Source organism: Thamnophis elegans, chromosome 12, assembly GCF_009769535.1.
Source record: "Thamnophis elegans isolate rThaEle1 chromosome 12, rThaEle1.pri, whole genome shotgun sequence".
NCBI classification, from domain to species: Eukaryota; Metazoa; Chordata; class Lepidosauria; order Squamata; family Colubridae; genus Thamnophis; species Thamnophis elegans.
Window position 1 is genome coordinate 24,261,522 of NC_045552.1, and position 21,895 is coordinate 24,283,416.

General features: G+C 39.3%; 1 protein-coding gene across 1 annotated transcript in view; it reads right to left on the reverse strand.

The window, feature by feature from the left end:
• Positions 1-795: 795 nt before the first annotated feature.
• The window catches only part of C12H1orf94 (chromosome 12 C1orf94 homolog), a 43,739-nt gene continuing 22,639 nt past the window's right edge, over positions 796-21,895 (reverse strand). Inside the window, 7 exon segments of the mRNA XM_032227766.1 lie at positions 796-1,073; positions 1,076-1,104; positions 2,426-2,610; positions 9,966-10,040; positions 10,258-10,307; positions 13,996-14,166; positions 20,725-20,731. Of these exon segments, the coding sequence (XP_032083657.1) occupies positions 1,027-1,073; positions 1,076-1,104; positions 2,426-2,610; positions 9,966-10,040; positions 10,258-10,307; positions 13,996-14,166; positions 20,725-20,731 (564 nt within the window). The 3' untranslated portion in view covers positions 796-1,026.

Sequence of the window (21,895 nt, forward strand, 5' to 3'; positions counted from 1 at the left end):
CACCCAGCATCCCCCAGGGAGGGTTCTGGAAATCTCTTTAAACTGGGCAATGGCAAAGGGTTAATGAATTACTGTATTTTTGCTGTTCCTGTTTTGTTTAACATTTTGCTTTTAAAATTGCTTTCTGTTTTATGTTTTATCTCCTTTTGTGGATTTTTTTTTTTTTTTTGGTCTCGAATGCTATCCAGAGTCTATTGCCGTTGGGCAGCTATTAACCAATTTGAATAAATAAATAAAAATAAATAAACAGCTATCTCTTTTGGTATTCAGCTTCATCAGACATACCATACATTCTTTTCCCAGACATATCCAGCAAAGCTGATTGCTTTCTCCATTTTGATCAGAGAAAGAGTGATGCTAGTAAATTCTTTAAGTGCTGTCATTTGTTTCTTTAGAAGTTACAAATTCACATCATCTGAAACATTTTTAAAAGCAGTGGTCTAAAACCAGGTATTGATTGAATTCTTATATTGCAACATAGTTTATTGAATATTTTACAATGGGCTGGGTTCATTAATGGCCTTAAACCATGATTTATAAATAATAACAGATGGTTCATGCAGTGCTTTAATCTAAAATGAAATAAGGAGCATTTTTGCTTAGCTCAATATGCAATCATATCCAATGAATTGATTCAGTTTTTCAAATAACAGATGGATACAGTTCTATCCAAAAGTTACCAACAGCATTTTGTTGATTTAGTTTTTTTTTAATCAGCCACTTTTATTACAGAAAATTTCAACTTGTAAGCAGGAAAGATATTTGTCATTTAAAAAAACTTTAAAATATCTTGTCTTTAAAAAAAATAATACTTCTTTTAAAAAGTGCTGAAATGTTTATCCATTCTTGCTAAATAAATGTTGCTCTTTTGGATGGGTGCCTATCTTTTAGCCTTAAAATTACACATGTGATTTGGATCTGAATTCCTTAACTTTGGAGCAAAATGTCTAATTATAAGAATTTTTAAAATATTTCTAAAGTGTCCATATTTCCAAGAAAATAACAAAACTAATAAAACAAAATGTTCTAATAACTGTTGCCACCACCTCCATTAGAAGAGAAATAAGGATTGTCCTTACAGGAGCAGCTGTAGTAGATGTGAACCTGAGGATAAAAGAATGAATTTTAAATAATTAATTGAAGAATTGGAAGAATTATTTTTAGTGTACACCCCAAACCCCATTATGAATCTTTATTGAATAATCTCTTTTAATGCTAATAGAATTCTTAATATGGTAGTAGTACATAAAATATTAATAAATAAAATAGAAAATGAAACAATAAATTATTATACAAATTAATATATTATTAAATGAAAACTATTACAAGTAAATAAAAATGTCAGGTAGCCCTTGAGGCATGACTTATTATTTAGAGTTATGACAGATACTTCAAAAGCTACATAACCCAAAGTTATGATGGCTGCAACCCCTCCTGATGACCAACCACAGGAATGCTGTAGAGCACCCGCCTCTTTCTTCCCATCTCAACCCGCTGAGACTCAGTAGCACCTGTCTTAACACAGTCTGCACAGCACTGCACTGTAATTGGATGGGGGAACTTCCAGTCAAAGATTTGCCACATTGGGAATGGTCTACTGGATTACATTCAGAGGTGGGTTGCTCCTGGTTTGGCCCAGTTCAGCTGAACTGGTAGTGGAATTCAGCCTTGAGTCGCAGAACCAGCAGCAACCCAGGCCTGCCATGCCCCCAACCATTCCCTCACTGCCACTGGGCTGCCACCATTTTGGTTTTTAGTAACTGTGCATGCACATTCATTTTAAATTGTTCTACACATGCCTGAAAAACAATTTACATTGAACAATGGATGCATGCACACAGCGCACACATGCGTTGAGCGTGGGCTGCAAACTGGTAGTAAAACTGGCGGCAACCCACCCCTGATTATATTCCAAACAGAGGAGACAGCTGGAGAGAGGGAATTGGGAAACGCTTGTAGAAAGCAGTGACCTGTCCATTTTCAACCTTGGAAGATTTCATATGTGTGGACTTCAACTCCCAAAATCCCCCAGCCAGTCCATTTTGGTATGTTGAGCTCAACATACTAGCTGGGAAATAATATGCATTTATCACATTGGGCAACAGGTTTAAGAATAATTCTAGGACCCCAACGAAAAGCATTGATGGGCTGTAGATAATATTTAGAAATAGGTAAATCTGTTTTAAATCCCATTTTGAGTTGTCTTTATTATAAAAATCTGGAATTGTTTGTTATTATGTTAATCAAGTGGCAATTGTCCCTATGTTCCACAAAGTTAGATTCCCCCCTTTTGGTTAGAGTAATTTGTAAACAGTCAAATGAGTTTAGTGGTAATAGCAGAACAAATGGATAATCACGGGCATTCTATTGTCACATACACATACACACAAATACATTAAAGGAGGAAGTGTGATCGGCTGCTTACCCATAAGAAGCAGAAAATGGATACTGAGGCCCATCCCCTGCCATTGCTGGAGGATCACGAACACTATTAGAAGCTTTGGTTGGATTCCTTTGCTGATAAGAATAACCAGGTTGAACCAAAGGGATGTAGCTGAGGACAGGTGTGTAAGGTGAGCGGAAGATTTGCTGTGGGTTGTAAGGAGTTACCTGTAGAACAGGGAGAAAAAGTAGGATTTAATGGCTGTGTCTAAGAATGTAGAAATATTCCCATTTGATCTGGCCCATCCATCCATCCATCAATTCATTCATTCATTCATTCATTCATTCATTCATTCATTCATTCATTCATTCATTTACCCCTCTCATAATATATGCCTCTAAAATGTCACCCAAAAACAAATAAAAAAAAACAAATAAAAGGGAAAAACAAAACCCTTAACAACATTCAAAACATAATCAACATGCATGTGAAACTGGGGATGAAAACTGGCAGACACATCACAGATCACCGACCATTCTGGGAAAGGTCAATTCATCCATACCTTGAAGATGGGGAAACTCATTCCAAGGGAACTTATAGCCATAGAGAAATCACTTCTATTACTTTATTTGTGTTGGAAACACTGACCAAGGCACTTCCGGGTTGAAAGGATTAGCCAAGTGACATCACTGTTGCCCGGGAGATGCCCAAGGAGGCTCCTTTCATTTTTCTGGTATTTTCCCAATGAAGTGGTACCTATTTATCTACTTGCATTTGCATGATTTCAAATTGCTAGGTAGGAGGAGAGAGAAGTCCCTCACCCTCTAGGTCTGATTAGGTGGCATTATTTCAAACAGGGAACCTGGAGGAGGCCTACCCTGTGCAACTTTGTGAACAGACAGAAATATACAACATAGTCGTACATTTCATGGTATGGGAAGCATATTGTACATTTCATCCCCATCATAATCTTGAAATGTAGGTTGGGCTAAGATTAACTCTGAAGTGACTCAGCAACCTCCATATCAAATAGAGACTTGAATATGAATGTCTACTCTTTTCCCCTTGTCCTCAAGGCTCTTTGGGAAGATTAGAATTCTCAAGGGAAAGAAATATAAAATAAATGTTTTCTGGGAGAGTTTATGCTCCTTTAACCACTGAATACACAGAGAAAATAGATTTTAAGCCTGAGAAGGAACTTCCTAGTTTTATATCCGTAAGAGGGAAATAGAAAGATTCAGGTGCATCAACTGAAGATACAAAATCAGTCTACATCTAGTCCCAATACATGTTGCCAACTTCTTTACATTATTCTTCTCCAACAAACTTTTCTCTTTTTGAAGGGGGGGGGGGAGAAGGGTGAGGGAGAGGCTGTATGAAACTGTGCCTTCCCTATTTGCAATTTAATGAAAGTTGCAGCTTTTTATGGATATGGTGTTGAAAGCTGCCTTGTTCTTCAGTTTTCTTTCCCTGCGAATAGGCTTCTGTTTTATAACTTCAATCTCAAGTACCTTCTAGAGCAGCAGCCACCAATTGGTGGTATGTGCATCACTGGTGGTCTGCAAGAAAATTTTGGTGGTTCGCAGAAAAATGTTTGCATTTTTGCATTTTTTTAACATTGCACTAAATCAGAGATCCTCAAACTATGATCCCTGGGCCGGATATGGCCTGCCAAAGCAATTACTCCCTCTCGCTGATGGGATGGGTTCCTTCAGGCACTTAGCTTAGCTGCCTGTTTAGTAGCTCCAACCCTTCCCTCCCTCCCTCCCTCCCTCCCTCTCTCCCTCCCTGGAAGTCCAGGCGCTTCAGTGAGCAGTGCACGAAACTTTGGCCAGGCTCCTCGAAAGACAGAGTTTGCAGGGGGCCAATCTAGCACCCGGGCTGGCTACAAGACAAACATTCATTCTTGGCTGTATTTGAGATTCCTAGCTGCAATGGATAGAAAATCTAGGGATGACCCCGGGTGCTTCTCTCCACTAAGAGGGAGCCAAGATAAGTGCCTGAAGAACCCCAACCCACCACTAATTCATATTAGTGGTCCACAGGATTTAAAATTATGAATTTAGTGGTCCCTGAGGTCCAAAAAGTTGATGATCCCTGTTCTAGGGAGAGCTAGGAGGAGGTGTGGCAGTTCTTTGTCTCTCCATCTTTCAGAAGCCTCTATGGCTGCCTACATTTCCCAACTTCAATGATTTCTTCAATTATTTTGCCTACATAAGTCATTTATAAATCAAAATTTCTTCATCAAATTAAAAGAATTTTGGGATGGGTGGAGAATATACAGGTTGCCCAAGATCTATGTGCAAATTATTGAGGTTGAATGTTTTATTTCTATTTCAGGAACAAAGTTGCCCAGAGCCATGTATTTGAGGTAGGTGGCCATAATAAATGCTAAATTATTTAGAATTCTCCAATCCAGGGAAAAATGTAACTTAGCACTTATTTCACTGTTGCCACAAGTCTTACTTGTGTCTCCTTTTCCTCAGGTTATTACTTAGAAATGTATCAGGAGCATGTGGATGGAAACATTTTTAAAAGAAAATGAACTAAAAAATTAAACCATTGTACAATTTCTGCATATATTAATCAACAAATATGCAACTCATCTTTCTTGATTATGAAAAATAATACATATTTCTAAGCAACGTATGCATTATCTCTCATTCATGTATTTGGGAGATCTACACTAAGTTGTTCGCTTTTTTTAGGGATGGTAAAGTAACAACCTTAGTTACTTTATTGTCATTGCACATGGTACAATGACATTAAATGCCATCTTCAGTGTACATTATAACTATAAAAGTAAAAACACAGACATACATCCTTTACATTCTTTATAATTGAAATTGAAAACTCAATATTGCACTATGCCATAGAATTCAACATGGTTACTGTTCTGCGATAGAAGTTGTTTTTCAGCCTATTTGTCCTTGTTTTTATTATCCTGTACTGTCTGCCAGATGATAAAAAAGGGTGCCCAGGATGAGATGGATCTTTGAGAATGCTTTGAACTTTCTTAAGGCAGCGGGAGCTATAAAGCTCTTCCAAAAAGGGGAGAGAGCAACCTCTGGGCAATGATGTTGACCCTCTGGAGCACTGTCCTATCTGCCACTGTGCAATTGGCAAACCATACACAGGTCAGTAAATTAAAATACTCTCTATGGTGCAGCGGTAGAAGGTGACCAGCAGTTTTCCATCCAGTTGTTGTTTCCTGAAAAGTCTCAAATAGTATAATCTCTGCTGGGCCCTTTAGACCAGGGCTGCAATGTAAGCACCTCAGGTCAGGTCCTCTTTTATGATAACAGCCAGAAACATAAAACTCGCCACTTGCTCCACTCGTTCTCCATTGATAAGCAAGAACTGGATGTCCTATCTATTCCTTCTATATTCAATCTTGCATCCTTTGCCTTTAAAGTTATAGTTTACTTAATGTAATCATTTATTTTATTCCCATCTTTCTTGAGAAGCCCTATGTTCATGGCTTGGGGTTGATTATGTGGAGCATTTTATGAAAGGCCATCTATCTACACATTCAAAACCTGAACAAGAAATTCATTTTGGCAGGGGAAAGGTCAGATCAAATTGGTGACTATTGTATTCACCCATACATCCATGTATTTTTCTTTGCACCAATAGGGGAGTAGATTGGCATTATAATGTTTATTTTCTGATTTCCCAGTCTTTGTTGTTATTAGTTGCAGAGTCATGTCAGACCCGTCGTGACCCCATGGCCAATTCCTTCCTGCCTTCCTGTCTCTACCATCCCCTAGAGTCCATTTAAGCTCACGCCAACTGCTCTAGTGACTCCATCCAGCCATCTCATTCTCTGCCGTCCCCTTCTTCTTTTGCCCTCAATGTTTCCCAGCATTAGGCTCTTTTCCAATGAGTCCTTCCTCCTCACTAGGTGGCCAAAGTATTTGAGTTTCATCTTCAGGATCTGGCCTTCTAAAGAGATCTCCTTGAAGACTGATTGGTTTTATCATCTTGCAGTCCAAGGGACTCACAGGAGTTTTCTCCAGCACAAAGGTCTCCAGTTCAAAGGTCTCCATTCTTTGGTGCTCAGCCTTTCTTATGGTCCAACTTTCACAGCCATACATTGCAACTTGGAAAACCATAGCCTTAGCTAGATGCAGTTTTGTTTGTTCTCTCTGCTTTTTAGTATGCTGTCTAGATTTGCCAAAGCTTTCCTCCCAAGGAGCAAGCATCTTTTAATTTCTTGGCTCCAGTCCCCATCTGCGGTGATCTTGGAGCCCAAAAAAATAAAATCTGTCACTACCTCCATTTACTTCAATATTGCATTCTAACTACTGTGCCACCACGGTTCTTCTACACCCCTTGACTGACCTATTTTTGCCCTCAATCTAGTTCCCTGCATAACTTTGGGATTTCAGTGATCACCCATCCAATATTAAACAGGTCTTACCCTGCTTATCTCATACCTGGCTCTCTCAGGAACGTCGCAATTTCTTTTTATTTAATCAAAGGAGTCCCTATGCATGCAGAAATAGCACATAATTTCTAAATTATATTATTAAAAGCTTCAGCAGATCTAGAAGATGTTGTAAGCAATTCAACTTATCAGTCGAATTCAAATAAAACAAAAAAAAAATGATTGAGGAATATTTATATATTTCAGCCTGCAATAGCTAAATGGAACAGTGGAATGCTGCAGATTTTGGGAAGGGGCAGAAATAAAAGAGCTCTGTTGTAATATTTTCTAAAGGATTCTCGTTTATAGTATTATTAGTATTATAGCTTTATTGATTAGCTATAGGCCATATCAAAGCACAAGATTCAAACACATATCACCAATAAAATCCTATACAAACAATTTAAAATAACTACAATAGTTATAGGATAACATACAATATAATTTAATGCATAAATATGTTAAATAGAATAAAATGACATAAAATTATATTTGGGTGTCACCCTTACAATCTACTCCAATCAGTCCCACGTATGCAAATCTCAACCGAACCATTTTGTTTAAGTTCTGTGCTGTGTTCAATGTTATTTCAGATTCTGGCCACACATAAGGTAAGTTGTTTTGATATGGGGATCCTAATGGGTCCTTTGTTTGGCATATAGACCAAGCAGGGGTGGGTTCCTGCCAGTTCGCACCGGTTCTTGCGATCCGGTTCGTCAGTGAACCCGGAAGTAATTAACTTCCAGGTTCCTAGCTCTAGCCCCTGTCGCTGGGTGCCTGCAGGGTTTTTCTTTTTAAAAAACGCCTCTCCGGATGATCTTGAAAACCTGCAAGGTTGCTTTGGAAGGGGACATATGGGCAGCATTTTCCCCTGCCCCCCTCCCCGGGAGCCTGCAGTTTTAAAGCAAGCCTTTGCACAGTAAAGAAAATCTCATGAGCGAGAGAAGTTCTTACTTGCTTTTACTGTGAAGTTGCGGAAGCTTCCGAGGCTGCAGGCAACCAGAGATGGGGTGGGGGAATCCCTCGCAGGTTTTCAAGATCGTCTGCAGAGAGGCATTTTTTAAAAAGAAAATCCTGAAAAGGATTTGGAGAGATTTGCAACTGGTCTTTGGTGGGGGGGAATCCCCAAAACCAGGAGCACAGCCCATTCCCCCTCCCAAGAAGACTGTTTTCTTTTAAAAACCCCTCTGCAGAAGCTTCTCTGTGGAAGCTTCCAAGGCTATAGGCAACCAGAGATGGGGTGGGGGAATCCCTCGCAGGTTTTCAAGATCGTCTGCAGAGAGGCATTTTTTAAAAAGAAAATCCTGAAAAGGATTTGGAGAGATTTGCAACTGGTCTTTGGTGGTGGTGGGGAATCCCCAAAACCAGGAGCACAGCCCATTCCCCCTCCCAAGAAGACCGTTTTCTTTTTAAAAACCCCTCTGCAGAAGCTTGAATTCCAGAACTCTTCCATGCCCTCCCTCCCCGTTTCATGGCAGCCGAAGCAACAGTGAAGCAGAGGCTGACACTCCTTGTTTAGGTAATTCTGAGGTGGTTGATGGTTCTGTGAGTGCCTGTCCTCGTTGCCTTGATGGTTTTTATTCCAGTGACTTTGTCTTCCCTGTTCTTAGGCTTAGGAAAAAAAAACTGGTTTCATTGGCAGTCTTTTTTTGGGGGGGGGGGGATTTTTATTTTTTTGGTGTTTTCCTAGCACTGTCATAGTTTGTGGGTGTGGGTGGGTGTGTAATGTCCCACAGTTATCTATGCATTAATAATGATCTAGTAATATTAATAATATCTAGTAATTAGTAATATCTTGTAATAACATCGTCTTGGCCACTCCCACCAGGTCACATGGGCAGCAAGCCACTCCCACAAAGGAGGCCACGCCCACAGAGTAGGTTCGAACAATTTTTGAAACCACCCCTGAGACCAAGGTACCTGCCTCCCACCCTCCTTATACAAGCAACAATCAAATAGGATGTGAGCCAAGTCTTCTACCTCTGCCGCTCTGCAATGCAGAGACGCCCATTGTAGGCTATAGAATGGAATCTCCCATATCTGACCATTGTGTCAACTGTTCAAATCTTGCTCACGTAAATATCTCTCTAAGATGTTTTGTCAGTTGTAACTTCAAATAGCTGTCTGTTTAAAAACTATGTTGTATTTGCTCAGCCATTTCAAGTTCCTCAGCTTACTAAAGATAGCTATATCATTTTGTGCTTCTATATCCTTCATTCTTTGGCAGCTCTTTTTTGAATTAGTACATAACTCACTGCTTAAAACTGATTGTCCCAAGATGCTGTATACATCACTGGTATTCTTTTTTAATTTTTTTTTATTAAAAAACATGTAAAATACACACATATAAAACTTAGACGTACACCACATTTACACAATACAATACAAACAGGAGCTTCCTGTTCTTTCTAATAGCAATTATCAATCGATACCTCTCACCTTATATTATTTCCCCTTCTATTGTATTTCATTTGGATTTCACCATTCTTAACCCTCTTATTTACTCATAACTATTATTTTTGAGTTTTGCTATATTCCTTTACTGATTCTTGTTTCTTTCCTCCATTCACCTATACCATTTATCCCATATCTGGTAGAATTCTTCTTTCCCCTGGATTTTTTTAGTTAGTTTGTCCATTTCAGCACAATCCATAACCTTTCTTATTATTTCATCTTCGCTTGGAGTTAATTTGTTTTTCCATTTCTGGGCAAAGGCAATCCTTGCCACCATAATTATATGTAGTATTAAATACTGGATTTCTTTTTTGTATTTCGCAGACATTATTCCTAATAAAAAACTTCAGGTTTCCATTCTATTTTAACCCCTGTTATTGCCTCCAGCCATCACTGGTATTCTAATAAGGCATACTCCGAGTACAGGGTGAGCATTGGTTGCAGCATGGGTTTCTCCCCTCCCTTTGGAAACATTAATGGTCAATGTTAGTACTGTATTTGGCAACCCCTGATCAAGACTGTTACTAGAGAATGCTGCCTTCTCTTTCTAAGGATTTACTACTGCCGTCCCTCTATAATTAAAAGACTGAGGCTAGTGAGATGGAATGACTCAAAGCCACAGAGGTCTTCTCAGATTTACAGTTTCCCTGCCCCCCCCCAAATTTATGCTACAGGTGACTTACAGAACTTCCACCATACCTGTCTGGAATAGCACCCCAGTTGAGGATGTAAAGTTTGCTGGTACGGGATCCGTGCCCTTTGCTGATACAAACTCTGTTCCGAATGAATAGAGAAAAACCAATTTATAATGTGCAATGTTTTGAAATTCCTAACCAAAATGCAGTATAATAAACAAAGGAGTAAATAAAGAGGAAACTATTAGGATGATTCTCCAAACATTGGAACAAACCCATCCAATGAAACCAAAAATAATTTAGACCTGCCATCCTAGGAACTATAGAATAGTTTAGAATCCCCCCTCCAAACTCACAGAGAGGTAGCAGTCCACCTCAAAGAGCAAATCTGAAATCAGTTTTCCAACTATTGGAAAATGAGTCAAGGGAAAAAGAGGCAGAACATGAGTTCAATGGGGCATCATAAACAATTCTAACCCTCAGCCTCATCTTCAGTCTGGGGGAATTTAAACAAGCCCTTGAGCTGTTATAAATCATTTCCTTCCCCTTGCTGACAATGTGAGAGATTTTTTATTAAAAGAATACCTAGACAGGGAGAAAGAGTGGATTTTTCAATACAGGGCTTTAGAAATCTATGAGATTTTCTTTCATTTTGACATGAATTTAAAATACAGGCAACCACAACTATGGCAACAAAAACAATTTACAGACAGCAATATAACAAAACCACCCACAGAAGTAAAAACTATGGTACTTTCTGTAATGAAGAATAAAATAATATGACTTAGTATAAAAAGAGTTACACTGTAAGGAAGGAAAGGACATCTTTAAGCATTTTGGCTTCATGCCCTACAAAAGTAAACAACTTCCAAAGCTGAACTCACTGTCAGTAGTCTGCTGTGGTAACAATTAAAAATATCTCTGGCAATGAATCAAAAGTTGATTCATGTAGAATTTTTTTTTTATCATGAGAGCAGACACTATGGCATCTGAGTATTGGGAATGTGAAATCCATGCAAGAAGTAAATATATAACATCAAAACAAAACAGAAATATTCTCTGTCTCACTCTGTCCTCTTCATAGGGAGGACATTTCCCATGGTGAGGTGCAAGTCAAGATATCCTCATGTTGACTTGACTCCTCACCCCTTCACAGACAAGATAAGCAGTTTTTTAGACAACATAACAGGATTCATTATTGCTTTCTTCCACTGTGTTTTGATTTCTAGGAATTTCCAGGAGGATACTTGAATCTACCTAACTTTTGAAACCAGATGCAGTTGGGCAGATGCTGGCTTTAACCTATAAAGTAATGCAAAATCTAATACCTTGGTACCTTCAAGACCCTGGCTAGGTGGCTCAGTGGCTAAGACGCTGAGCTTGTTGATCAGAAAGGTTGGCAGTTTGACAGTTCGAATCCCTAGTATAGGTCTCCTGCATGAGCAGGGTATTGGACTAGATGACCTCTTTGAACTCTGTTACTGTTAACATTGTGCAATTGTATTTGACCTATTAGCAGCATTTTTCCCAGAAAAAAAATGAACTAATTCATGTGTCCTATTCCTGGCAAATGCTGGCAGGAGATGCTAAAGCCAGGAGGTTTCTCCACAATAGTCCACCCGGAAGACTGGTGGGCATAATTCACTAAGGGTAACACCCCCCTCATAGCCCAACCAGGTCTCCGTAATGCACGCCAGGTCCGCTCTACCCTCTTGTATGAGGTTGTAATGAGGGGGAGCCTTATGTACCATGGACCTGGTGTTAAGTGACACCAGCCGGAGACCAGGGTCCTGTAATCACAAGCACCGGGGGTGTGAAAAGTGTGATGAGGGTCGATTGCTCTTAAACAGCGAACCCACATCACCTGAACATAATTTGGCCCTTGGCCCCCACCATATCTGTCTCTCCCACAAACAGTAGAGATGGTGAACCCCCCAATGGAATGGCTTAATGTCTCCCCTGGAATCCCAACCCTTCCCAGCACTCCCAACCTGTGCCCATTAGTTAGCTCTGGCCTGTGCCCTGGCAGACTCCCCTCCAAGCCTGTCTGAGCAATCCGTATCAACCCGCCCGCCCCCCCCCTTAAAATTTGATTTAAAAAACCCTGTAAAAAACCCCTAAGAAGTCTCTTCTTCGCATGCCACCTCTCGGGATCCCAAGATCCATCATAAGAAAGCCTCTTGATAGGCAAGAAGGCCATCCTCGGGAAAGGGGGAGTTCCCGAAGGGAATAAAGTTCTGTTGCAGTATAACATAGAGGAGAGTATGGCATCAACCAAACAGGGTGACATCACGGGGAGATGGAATGGGGAGATGACATGTCCACGGGGGGCGGGGGGGCGGGCAGCTGACAGTGTTCAAGGGGTAGCAGGAAGCATATGTCCATCATAACAATGGTCGGTGTTAAGAACAATATGTAAGAGTAACAGCCAGATGTCAAAATTGCAGCAGATGATGAATTGCAAGGTGGCGAAGCGGCCCATAATGGTGGCGGTGAGGACAGCGGTGGCAGCAGTGGCTGCTCCAACTTCAACAACTCCAACAGCTAAGCTCCGTCCATGCCAGCCACACTCATATCCATTGCCAGGGCCGCACTCCATTGACCCAGTCCATATTGTCATAAGAGGAGGGGCCAAATGGCCAAATGACACAGTACGGTGGCCCAGGCAATGGCGTGATCCTGGAGGGGGCCACAACGAAGGACACCCCCCCCCCGCTCCATCCGTGCCCATGCCAACTACTGAAGCCATCTTCTGCTGTTATCAATATCCATGCCAGCTGCCTCAGCCACTCCCCGCTGATCCAATTTATCATGTCCATAAGCAAGGAGGAGGGGGGAACAATCGGGATAACACCACAGTGTGGGAAGCGGAAGCTGCAGAGACCCCAAGCCGAGCATCCCGCTGCCGCTTCCGCTGACCACACCCACGCTGGCTGCAGACACCCCAGGCCGGGTGTCCCACCACCGCTGACTAGAAGCTGAAGATTGTATCCATAATTGTATCCATATAATTGAAATTAATATCATGACTTTTGATGTTACTATAACTTAGTGCAAAGTAATCTATAACCTTCTTGAAGGCATGCAAGAGATCATACAACCTTGTATATGCTATACACTGATGATGACATCATCATCATCTCTAAGTACCACCCAAGAATGGCATAGAACAATGCCATCAAAGTTCAGTTTTTTATTTGCTCACATTAAAAAACCCAGCGTTTTGCCAAACTAACTTATGCTACTCTCACTAATTGATATACCCTGTGAGTAGCTATCCTAACTCTCTGCTCTGTCTCTGCCCCACACCCAAGCTGTGCTACCTCTTGTCTTGCCTGACTCCTTGGAATCTGTTTCAATCCTTCCTGGGAAACTAATGCTTCACATATGTCCATCACACCGCCTTACCCTCCATAGGCACCATTCCTCACAGTAAGCTATTAAACAAAGCTGACATCAAATACCCTTAACCAGAGTCTGTCTAGTCCTCAAATATCAGGTAATTCCACAGATCTAACCCTATGCCATTACCAGTTTTATGACATCTTGCCAGTTATTTACCTTTCCAATTTATTTATTTATGAATTAAATTTATCTGACTGCCTAAAACCAACTGAATTCTAGGCAACTCATGGAATGTACATAATAAAAGCAGGACACAAAATCAAAATAAAGTGAATCAAAAACATTAACCAAAATAAAGGACTATAATTAAATTAGAGAAGTTTGTCCTACTATATACAATTCATTCCCATGTTTCAGCTATTTCAAGGGACAAGCTACTGAAAAAATCCTTAATTTCTTTTGCTTCTAGAATGGCAATAATGTTGTATCCATGTATCCTCTTCTACTTTCTTTCCTTCCAGCTCAGTTGAGACAGATTTATTGGTCCCTTAGAAATTACTCCACAATAAGCATATGTGCCACTTATGCTGATGAATAAGTGCACCAGCGTGCCTAAGGTCCCTGTCCTCCTGTCCCCATTATTTGTACCCATTACCTGTGTTCTTATTCATGTTTCTTATTCCTGTTATCTTGTACATGAGTGACTAAAATAAAATAAAGTAAAATAATAAAATAAAATAAAATATTACCTGATACTGAGGGGAAACTTGAGTGGTTGGGAAAAACAGGAGGTGGAGGGTAATTCAAACTCAGCCACATTGGTTGCTTTAATGAGGTAGTAGTTGAAGTTGTTGGAAATCGTGGGGTAAACACATTTCCGCTGTATTTAAGGTTGTTCTTATCGATAACTGTTGAAGTTGCTGTAAAAGATAAAAGACAGAATCACATCCTGGAATGTCAGATTTTTTTTTTCTAATTTGCATACAGCAATGTAATGCAATGCAGATATGTTATGAAAATTAGGTAACAACTGTTTTCATCTTATATCAATCTCCTTAGGAGAAAGCTCCTATGAAATGCTATGGGATTACTCTCAGGAGATTGCACATAGGCTTGCAAACTAAAATATGCTCTTTCCTCCATTTTACATGATTCCTGCAGTCTTGAAGTGTCCTTCCCTCCATCCTTCCCACACAAACTCCAAGTTTGATCACCTCCTCCATTCTCAGACAGACCAACAGAAGACCAATTGCTACATGCATCTGAACGGTGGAACATAATGCAGAACAAAAGTACACAGCACACCCTACACTTCTGGTTCCCATTGAAATGCCAGCAAGATCATTATGCCCAAATGAAAAGAAGCCATCATCTTGGTCTATCTCTGGGGGCGTCAGTGCTACCAAAGTGTCATGGTCAATTAGTTCTGGAATATGGGAAGGAGCATACTGCTTCCCTTTTGCCTTCCAGCCCCACTCCAGGAGACTTCCAGGCAGTTGTTTACATGATAAACCATTTTGTGTTACATCATTGCTGATAAATAAATGAAGGGAGGACTAGGGAACTTGGGCTGTTTTTACATATTAGGCAATTGTATTAACCTTTAAGTCACAAGCTCTCCTCCCTTATCATTTATTTATTAGCAAAAATGTTATGTGTACCACACACACACACAAACATACAAACACAAACATACAAACATACAAACAAACATACATACATACATACATACATACATACATACATATATATATATATATATATATTTGTAGATTTTCACGGGTGTAAGTATGCTGGTATTTGTAGATTTTCACGGGTGTAGGTATGCTGGTCTTGTTGTATTCGGGTTTCAATCCCATGTAAGATTGAGATTGTCTTGGCAATGTTTCAGCGAGGTCTGACTCGCCAGCTTCAGGCTGGGTTTTGGGCTTAAAGTGTGATCGGAGCTGCCATATTTCTATAAATCTTGATGGGGTGTGTGTGGAGTGCTGGCTTTGTTTCAGAAAGTGGAATGATTGGTTGTGTGATTGTATCACGATTAGTAGATTGGTGCTGATTGGTGCTGGCTGTGTGTCTATTGTTGTTTCATGTTGTAATGGCCTGGGTGGTGGGTGGGGCTTGTTTGTTGACTAGGGCTGGTTTCCAGATGTTTGGTAGGTGGGAGGTACTTATTCTCCTGTTCGTTTGTCATGCATGCAAAATCTGCCCTGCAACATACATAGGACAAAGAAACAGAAGAATAAATGCACGCATCACAGAACACAAGAACGCAGTAAGAAAAAAAAACTTCCTCCCTTTTCCAGCACTTTACAGCTACAGGACATGAAATTAATTTTGAAGAAACCAGGTTAATCTCCAAACAAGAACACTTCAACAAGAGAATAATTATGGAAGCTATCGAAATAGAGAAACATCCTCACAACATGAATAAATATGACAATACCTTCTGCCTACCAGACATCTGGAAACCAGCCCTAGTCAACAAACGAACCCCACCCACCACCTAGGCCATTACAATACGAAACAACAACAGACACACAGCCAGCACCAATCAGCACCAATCTACCAATCATGATACAAGCACACAACCAATCATTCCACTTACTGAAACAAAGCCAGCACTCCACACACCCCTACCAAGATTTATAGAAAGATGGCAGCTCCGATCACACTAAGCCCAAAACTCAGCCTGAAGATGGGGAGTGAGACCTCGCTGAAACGTTGCCAAGACAATCTCAATCTTACATGGAAAAAAACCCGAATACAATCTTGTTGTATTTGGGTCTTTTCCCCGTGTACGATTGAGATTGTCTTGGCCAAGACCAGCATACTACACCCGTGAAAATCTACGAACACGAACACACACACACACACACACACACACACACACACGTGTGTGTGTGTGTGTGTGTGTGTGTGTTTATTTGTGCTGATAAATAAATAAAGGGAGACTATTTATCAGCACAAATAAAAAACACAAATATAACAAAGGCAACAGTAAAATATTGGGTTTCTGTCGTGATGGACTCTTGTGATGAGCTGAAAGACAGATGATGGAAGCAGTTAACTTCCTCCCATAATTGGGGCTTACCAGGGGTTGTGACACTAATATATATATATATATATATATATATATATATATATATATATATATATATATATATATATATATATATATATATGAGTATGTGTGTGTGTGTTTCAGTATAACTCAGGAACGCCTTGAGCTATTTCAACCAAACTTGGTACACAGATGACTTACTCTCAGGAAACAAATACTGCAGGGGTGGGGGAACGAAGACACCCCTAACACCCCTCGGAGTATGTGTTCTGTTAAGATATAGCCTATTATGCCTTAAAATGGCTTCTACTGTACAGCATAGTGGAGTTGCCATGGTAATGGCTTCACCATACTCCACAATGCAGCACCCTCTGGTAAGGGGGAAAATCCAACGTTAGAAATTATGTTTGGTCTGGACATTTGTGAATGTTTAATACAGGATTGGGATAAACAAATATCTGGGCAAAGCCGGATTAACAGCTATTCATTATATAATACTCCTATTATAATGATGCCCTCCCTTTAATTATGAAGCCTCCCATTGTGGATACCAATATAGGCATGGACAGGAATATCTGTTTTGATACAAGGCAGAAGTTCTTTAAAAAGAAACATTTGTTGTAGAACAAATCTTTTTATTTCCAAGATAGCATTTAGGTACCACATACTTTCCTAGAAAATTAAAATGCTGTACATCCAAAATTCTAATCTTTATCTGAAAGAGTATCCATCTATTCCAATGAAGAAACAGTCCATTGAGATGGTAGGATTAAAAAGCATCTTGGAGTGACAGGAGAAATTTCATCTATTTGTCTTTGGGTAAATAAGATGATGGCAGGCTTTTTTTTTTTTGAATGGGCACTTCTCTTGAAGCCATTTGATCTAATTGCACATGACATGCTCTCAAAATTCCAAATAATCTTACTAGCTGAAATGGGTGTGGATTTCTGTTTTAACTCCTTCATTGTAGATGAAAATGTTATCTTTGTATTCAATGTGTTATCCAGGATAACTAGTAGTCTGAAGACTACAGATCTCTAGTACAAAAGATAAAATATTTTCTAGCAGGAATAACACACAAATATCTTTATATATAGGAAGGTGCAAGAAAATGCTTAGAGCCACAGAACGTTTCACATTTCTATGGTTGAAATTTCTTCTATTATCAGGGACCACAACAGCCTTATCAGAAGTTCACTCAGAAACCACAAATAAAAGACTGAAAAGTTCTTCCATGTAGGAATTTGGGAGATAAATTGAATTCTAAGGGATGGGGGTGGGGGATCCAGTTGCAAAGATTCTTGCAATTTTATTCAACCTTCTTTCAATAGACTATGTTAAATAAACACTCGAAGCGTATTGCTTTTTGTGACAGTATGGTCAAGGCATGTCAATCAACAAGATCTTTCTGGGTATGAAAATATTTTATGATATAAAAAGCATGTAAGGAAGGTAATGGTAGGTTTTTATGAACACATCCAACAGACTAGAATAAAACATCTCACTGGCATGAATAAAGCCAGCCTAGAACTAGGAGAATTGGATCACCTTTTAAAATATTTAATCAACTAAAGGGTGCCATCGGCAAAGGCCCTGAGAACAGATGCTGAAGAACATGAGGTCTGAGAACCCAAAAGATACTTCAAATGGAATCATTCTTAGGCTGTGAAATTTTCCATCTGTAAAAAACCATGGAGGTGGTCTGGAAGCCATTACAAAAGTGGCCTTCAGAAGCCATTATAAAAACAAAAAAGGCAGAAACCCCAGGAAAAGGAGTAGTAGCAGGAAGAGAAACAGACTAGGTCCTTTGTGACTCACTGGTGTATAAGGAGGGAACTAAAAACTTGCATAATTTTCTTATTATAACATGTCACAATAACACTGGACAACCTTGAAAGGCTCTTGACTTGCCAATTTTCACCAGGAAAGTAGATAGAAGATGGAAGCTATCAGCTAATAAGATGCTCCTGGGCTGATGACATCATGTTAGCTACAGGTTATGATCCAAATCATAATATGATAGTCGCCATCAAGCAACTGCAAGTGACCATACAGTCACAATAACACTGGACAACCTTGAAAGGCTCTTGACTTGCCAAATTTTCACCAGGAAAGTAGATAGAAGATGGGAGCTATCAGCTGATAAGATGCTCCTGGGCTGATGACATCATGTTAGCTACAGGTTATGATCCAAATCATAATATGATAATAGCCATCAAGCAACTGCAAGTCTTATACTGCAAGATGAGTTAATTTCCAAAGCACTCTTGAAATTGCCACTTAATGAAAAAGGTTAGACTAAAAATAAACAGAACTGACTTCTTGTGAAATATAAGTGATTCTCTTTGGATACCAGAAACTCACAGAAAAAAATACAAGGCAAATCTTGCATGGTAGATTAGGAATGAAATACTCTAATTTGAGGAATATCACTATTTTTGGATCATCTAAAAAAGAAGAACTCTAAATACATTTCTGTGAGTAGGGAAAACTCCTCACTAAAATAAATGTGCTTAAAATATTTGGAAATTCTTTCCAAAAGAAGTATCAGAAAAACAGTGTATATCAACTTGGTAAAGCTTAATATTCTGGTAGCCAAAAAGAACTTGGATTTCTCAGACAAAATGAAACAATCACTCAGTTGACCAACTTGTCTAGTTTGGATAATCAAGTTCAAATTGTTCCTAAAAATCTCAATTTTAAATTGTCCCATATGGAATGGACAGGTAGCAGGTCAAGTGTTTCCCCTCGAAACCATGGAATAGAAAATGTTTCTCCTTCGTTTTTTATTCTTACAATGATCCTTGTAAAATCTCCTTAAATATAAAAAGCAGCCAAGGAAAAAAATGGTAAAGTTACATTAGTATCTCTACTTATTTGATGGAACAAATACATTTAGCCTGATTATCATAGTCGACACAGTAACAAAATTACAACAATAATTATTAAAGTTATATGTCATCTGACTCCCTGCAGCTTTTCAACCAGTGTCTAAGTTTGAAGCTGCCAGTTCTGGAAAAGACTTATGTTATGTAAATTCTTTGTTTTAAAAGCAAAAACAAAACAAAACCCCCTCATGATCTTTCAAGAGATCTCATTCCAAAAGTTCTTGGCCAGGCTCGGAAAGTCTATGAAAATAAAAATTACATGAGCTATGCCTGTGGAGATATAAGTATCATTACATAACTGTAAACAGGACTGTACTGTATGCTAGAGATTGTTTTTTCAAAACAACTCCTACAATGGGTCGAAGGATCCATTTTTTAAATAACAGCCACTTTTGTTCGTGGGTTGAAAAAAGTAAGCAGCAGCAAGTACCAAACTGAACTTCTTGTGCTAAGGCTGTAACAACAACAACAACAACAACAAAAAAAAAAAAAGGCGGGAAAATTTATCCACCATCTTTGTTCAAACATCTTGCTTTCTCTTATTCCTGAGGAGAACAGTCTGTGTTCTCTAAATACATTCTTTCTTGGAAGGTGTTGGAAGGTGTTTTTAATCTTCCAGCAGATGGATTGCCTGATAGAAGACAAAAATATTCACAGATTATGGAATACTTTAATTAAATTTCATGGGCTGAGGAGATGACTGAAGAATCCCCCAAAAGGAGATATTCGGGTTATAAAATGCCCAGCTCCTTTTTTTTCTTATGTCTTCCATCCAGCAAGCATAGCCTTAAAATCATATACTGTCTGGCTTTTGCAGTGTCTTGGGAGTGTCATCAAATGTACAATCCCCAGGTCTGTAGACCACATAGCGTAGTATATACGTATTTCTAAAGTGAAATTTGAAAAGTACATTATCAATGATTCTATATTATCACTAGCATGTGTTCTTGAAAAGGAACATTTTCAAAACATTTATTCTGTGTAGTTTTAATGTTTTATTATTTTTATTTGTTTTATAACTGGTAAGTCACCCCGAGTAACCTTGTAGAGGAGAAGGTTGAGCTAAAAATTTAAGTAATAAATACATAAAATTTAAAAAACAGTTTGTTAGAAAGGTATTGCAACTGAAAATCCAGTTTTTCTGATATGGGAAAACCAATAATTTCATCTGCACAGAAGCCTAAAACATTGTTTTGCAATTTTTTACTGTCATTTTTTTTGTCAGAAAACCAAGAAAGTGAATCAGTTAACACATCTTCTTTTCCCAATTACCCCAGATCCTTATTTGCCTGTACAGATAAAGTGGTAATTCAACAATTCTTTACTAGATTGTTCACCAGGGCAAAAATTTGGTTTGGAGATTTGATTCAAAAGCCTTTTCTGGGGGAGAGGCTTATCAGATTGATTTCCCAAACTGGATTTGATGAGAGAAAGTCCCAAGCCTATTCATTTATATATTTTGAAATTTACATGGCTGCCCAACTCAGAATGACTCCAGGTGGTTTGCAAAAATAAGGTGCATGTTAGACAATGATTGTAGTCGTTTAGGGTAGACTGGTGGACTTTGAATGATGAAATACAATAATAGACTGTTAACAGAGAGGTTTGAAGTTTAATTTTGCTGTTGGTTTTAGCTATGTTTATACACACCAGTGGTGGGTTCTGGATCCCATTCCAACTGGTACAGTTGGAATGGGCCCAGCGGCGTCCACATGGACGCATGCAGCACAGCATGCACATGCGTCTTAGCGTCTCCATAAGCCTCCACGATGCTCCAGCTGCTCAGCGGAGTATTGAGCAGGTGCTGTACGCTCCGTGCTCATGCGCAAAAGCGCAGAAGACTTAAAAGACTGGTAAGGAGCTTGGGCAGGTGGGTGGGCCCTCCGGAGCACCGTACTGGAACGGTATCCAGTGCTCCGGGCAGGCTCCGATACGCCCATACTGGGGCATACTGCCTGCAACCCACCACTGATACACACATACACAACACACATATATATTCTCATCTTTCCTATTACCTATCTTTGGATACTTTGTTGCTTGCATTTTACAATTTTCTTTGTTTTATTTACTATCCTAGTATGATTTATGTTGATTGCTATACTATGACTATCACAAAGTGTTGCATCTTATGATTTATGATGAATCTATTTTATGATTATTATGTCATGATTGATCATGTATTGCTTCTATGTACACTGAGAGCTTATGAACCAGAGACAAATTCCTTGTGTGTTCATCACACTTGGCCAATAAAGAATTCTATTCTATGTATTAGACAAATCTCAGATCAACTGGGTTGGTAAACAGCAGTGGTGGGTTTCAAAAATTTTTAGAACCTATTCTGTAGGTATGCCCTGTTTTGTGGGAGTGGCTTGGTGTCACGTGACCAGGTGGAGTGGCTTGGTGATCATGTGATCATGTGGGAGCAGCTTGGTAGCCATGTGACTGAGTGCGAGTGGCTTGGCAGTTATGTGACTGGGTGAGATTGGCCAAGTCGATGTCACTGAATTCTTTGCCCCAAAGAATGACCTACAAAAAGAAGATATAAAAAAAGGAAATTTATTATCTTGTGCCCTTGCTACTTAAATAAGAATAAAATAAGTACACAAAACAATAAAACAGCTACTTACAGAGGAAATGTTCTTGCCAGTCTTCAACATTAATGACCACCTTATACACACACTTCCAGCCCCTCTG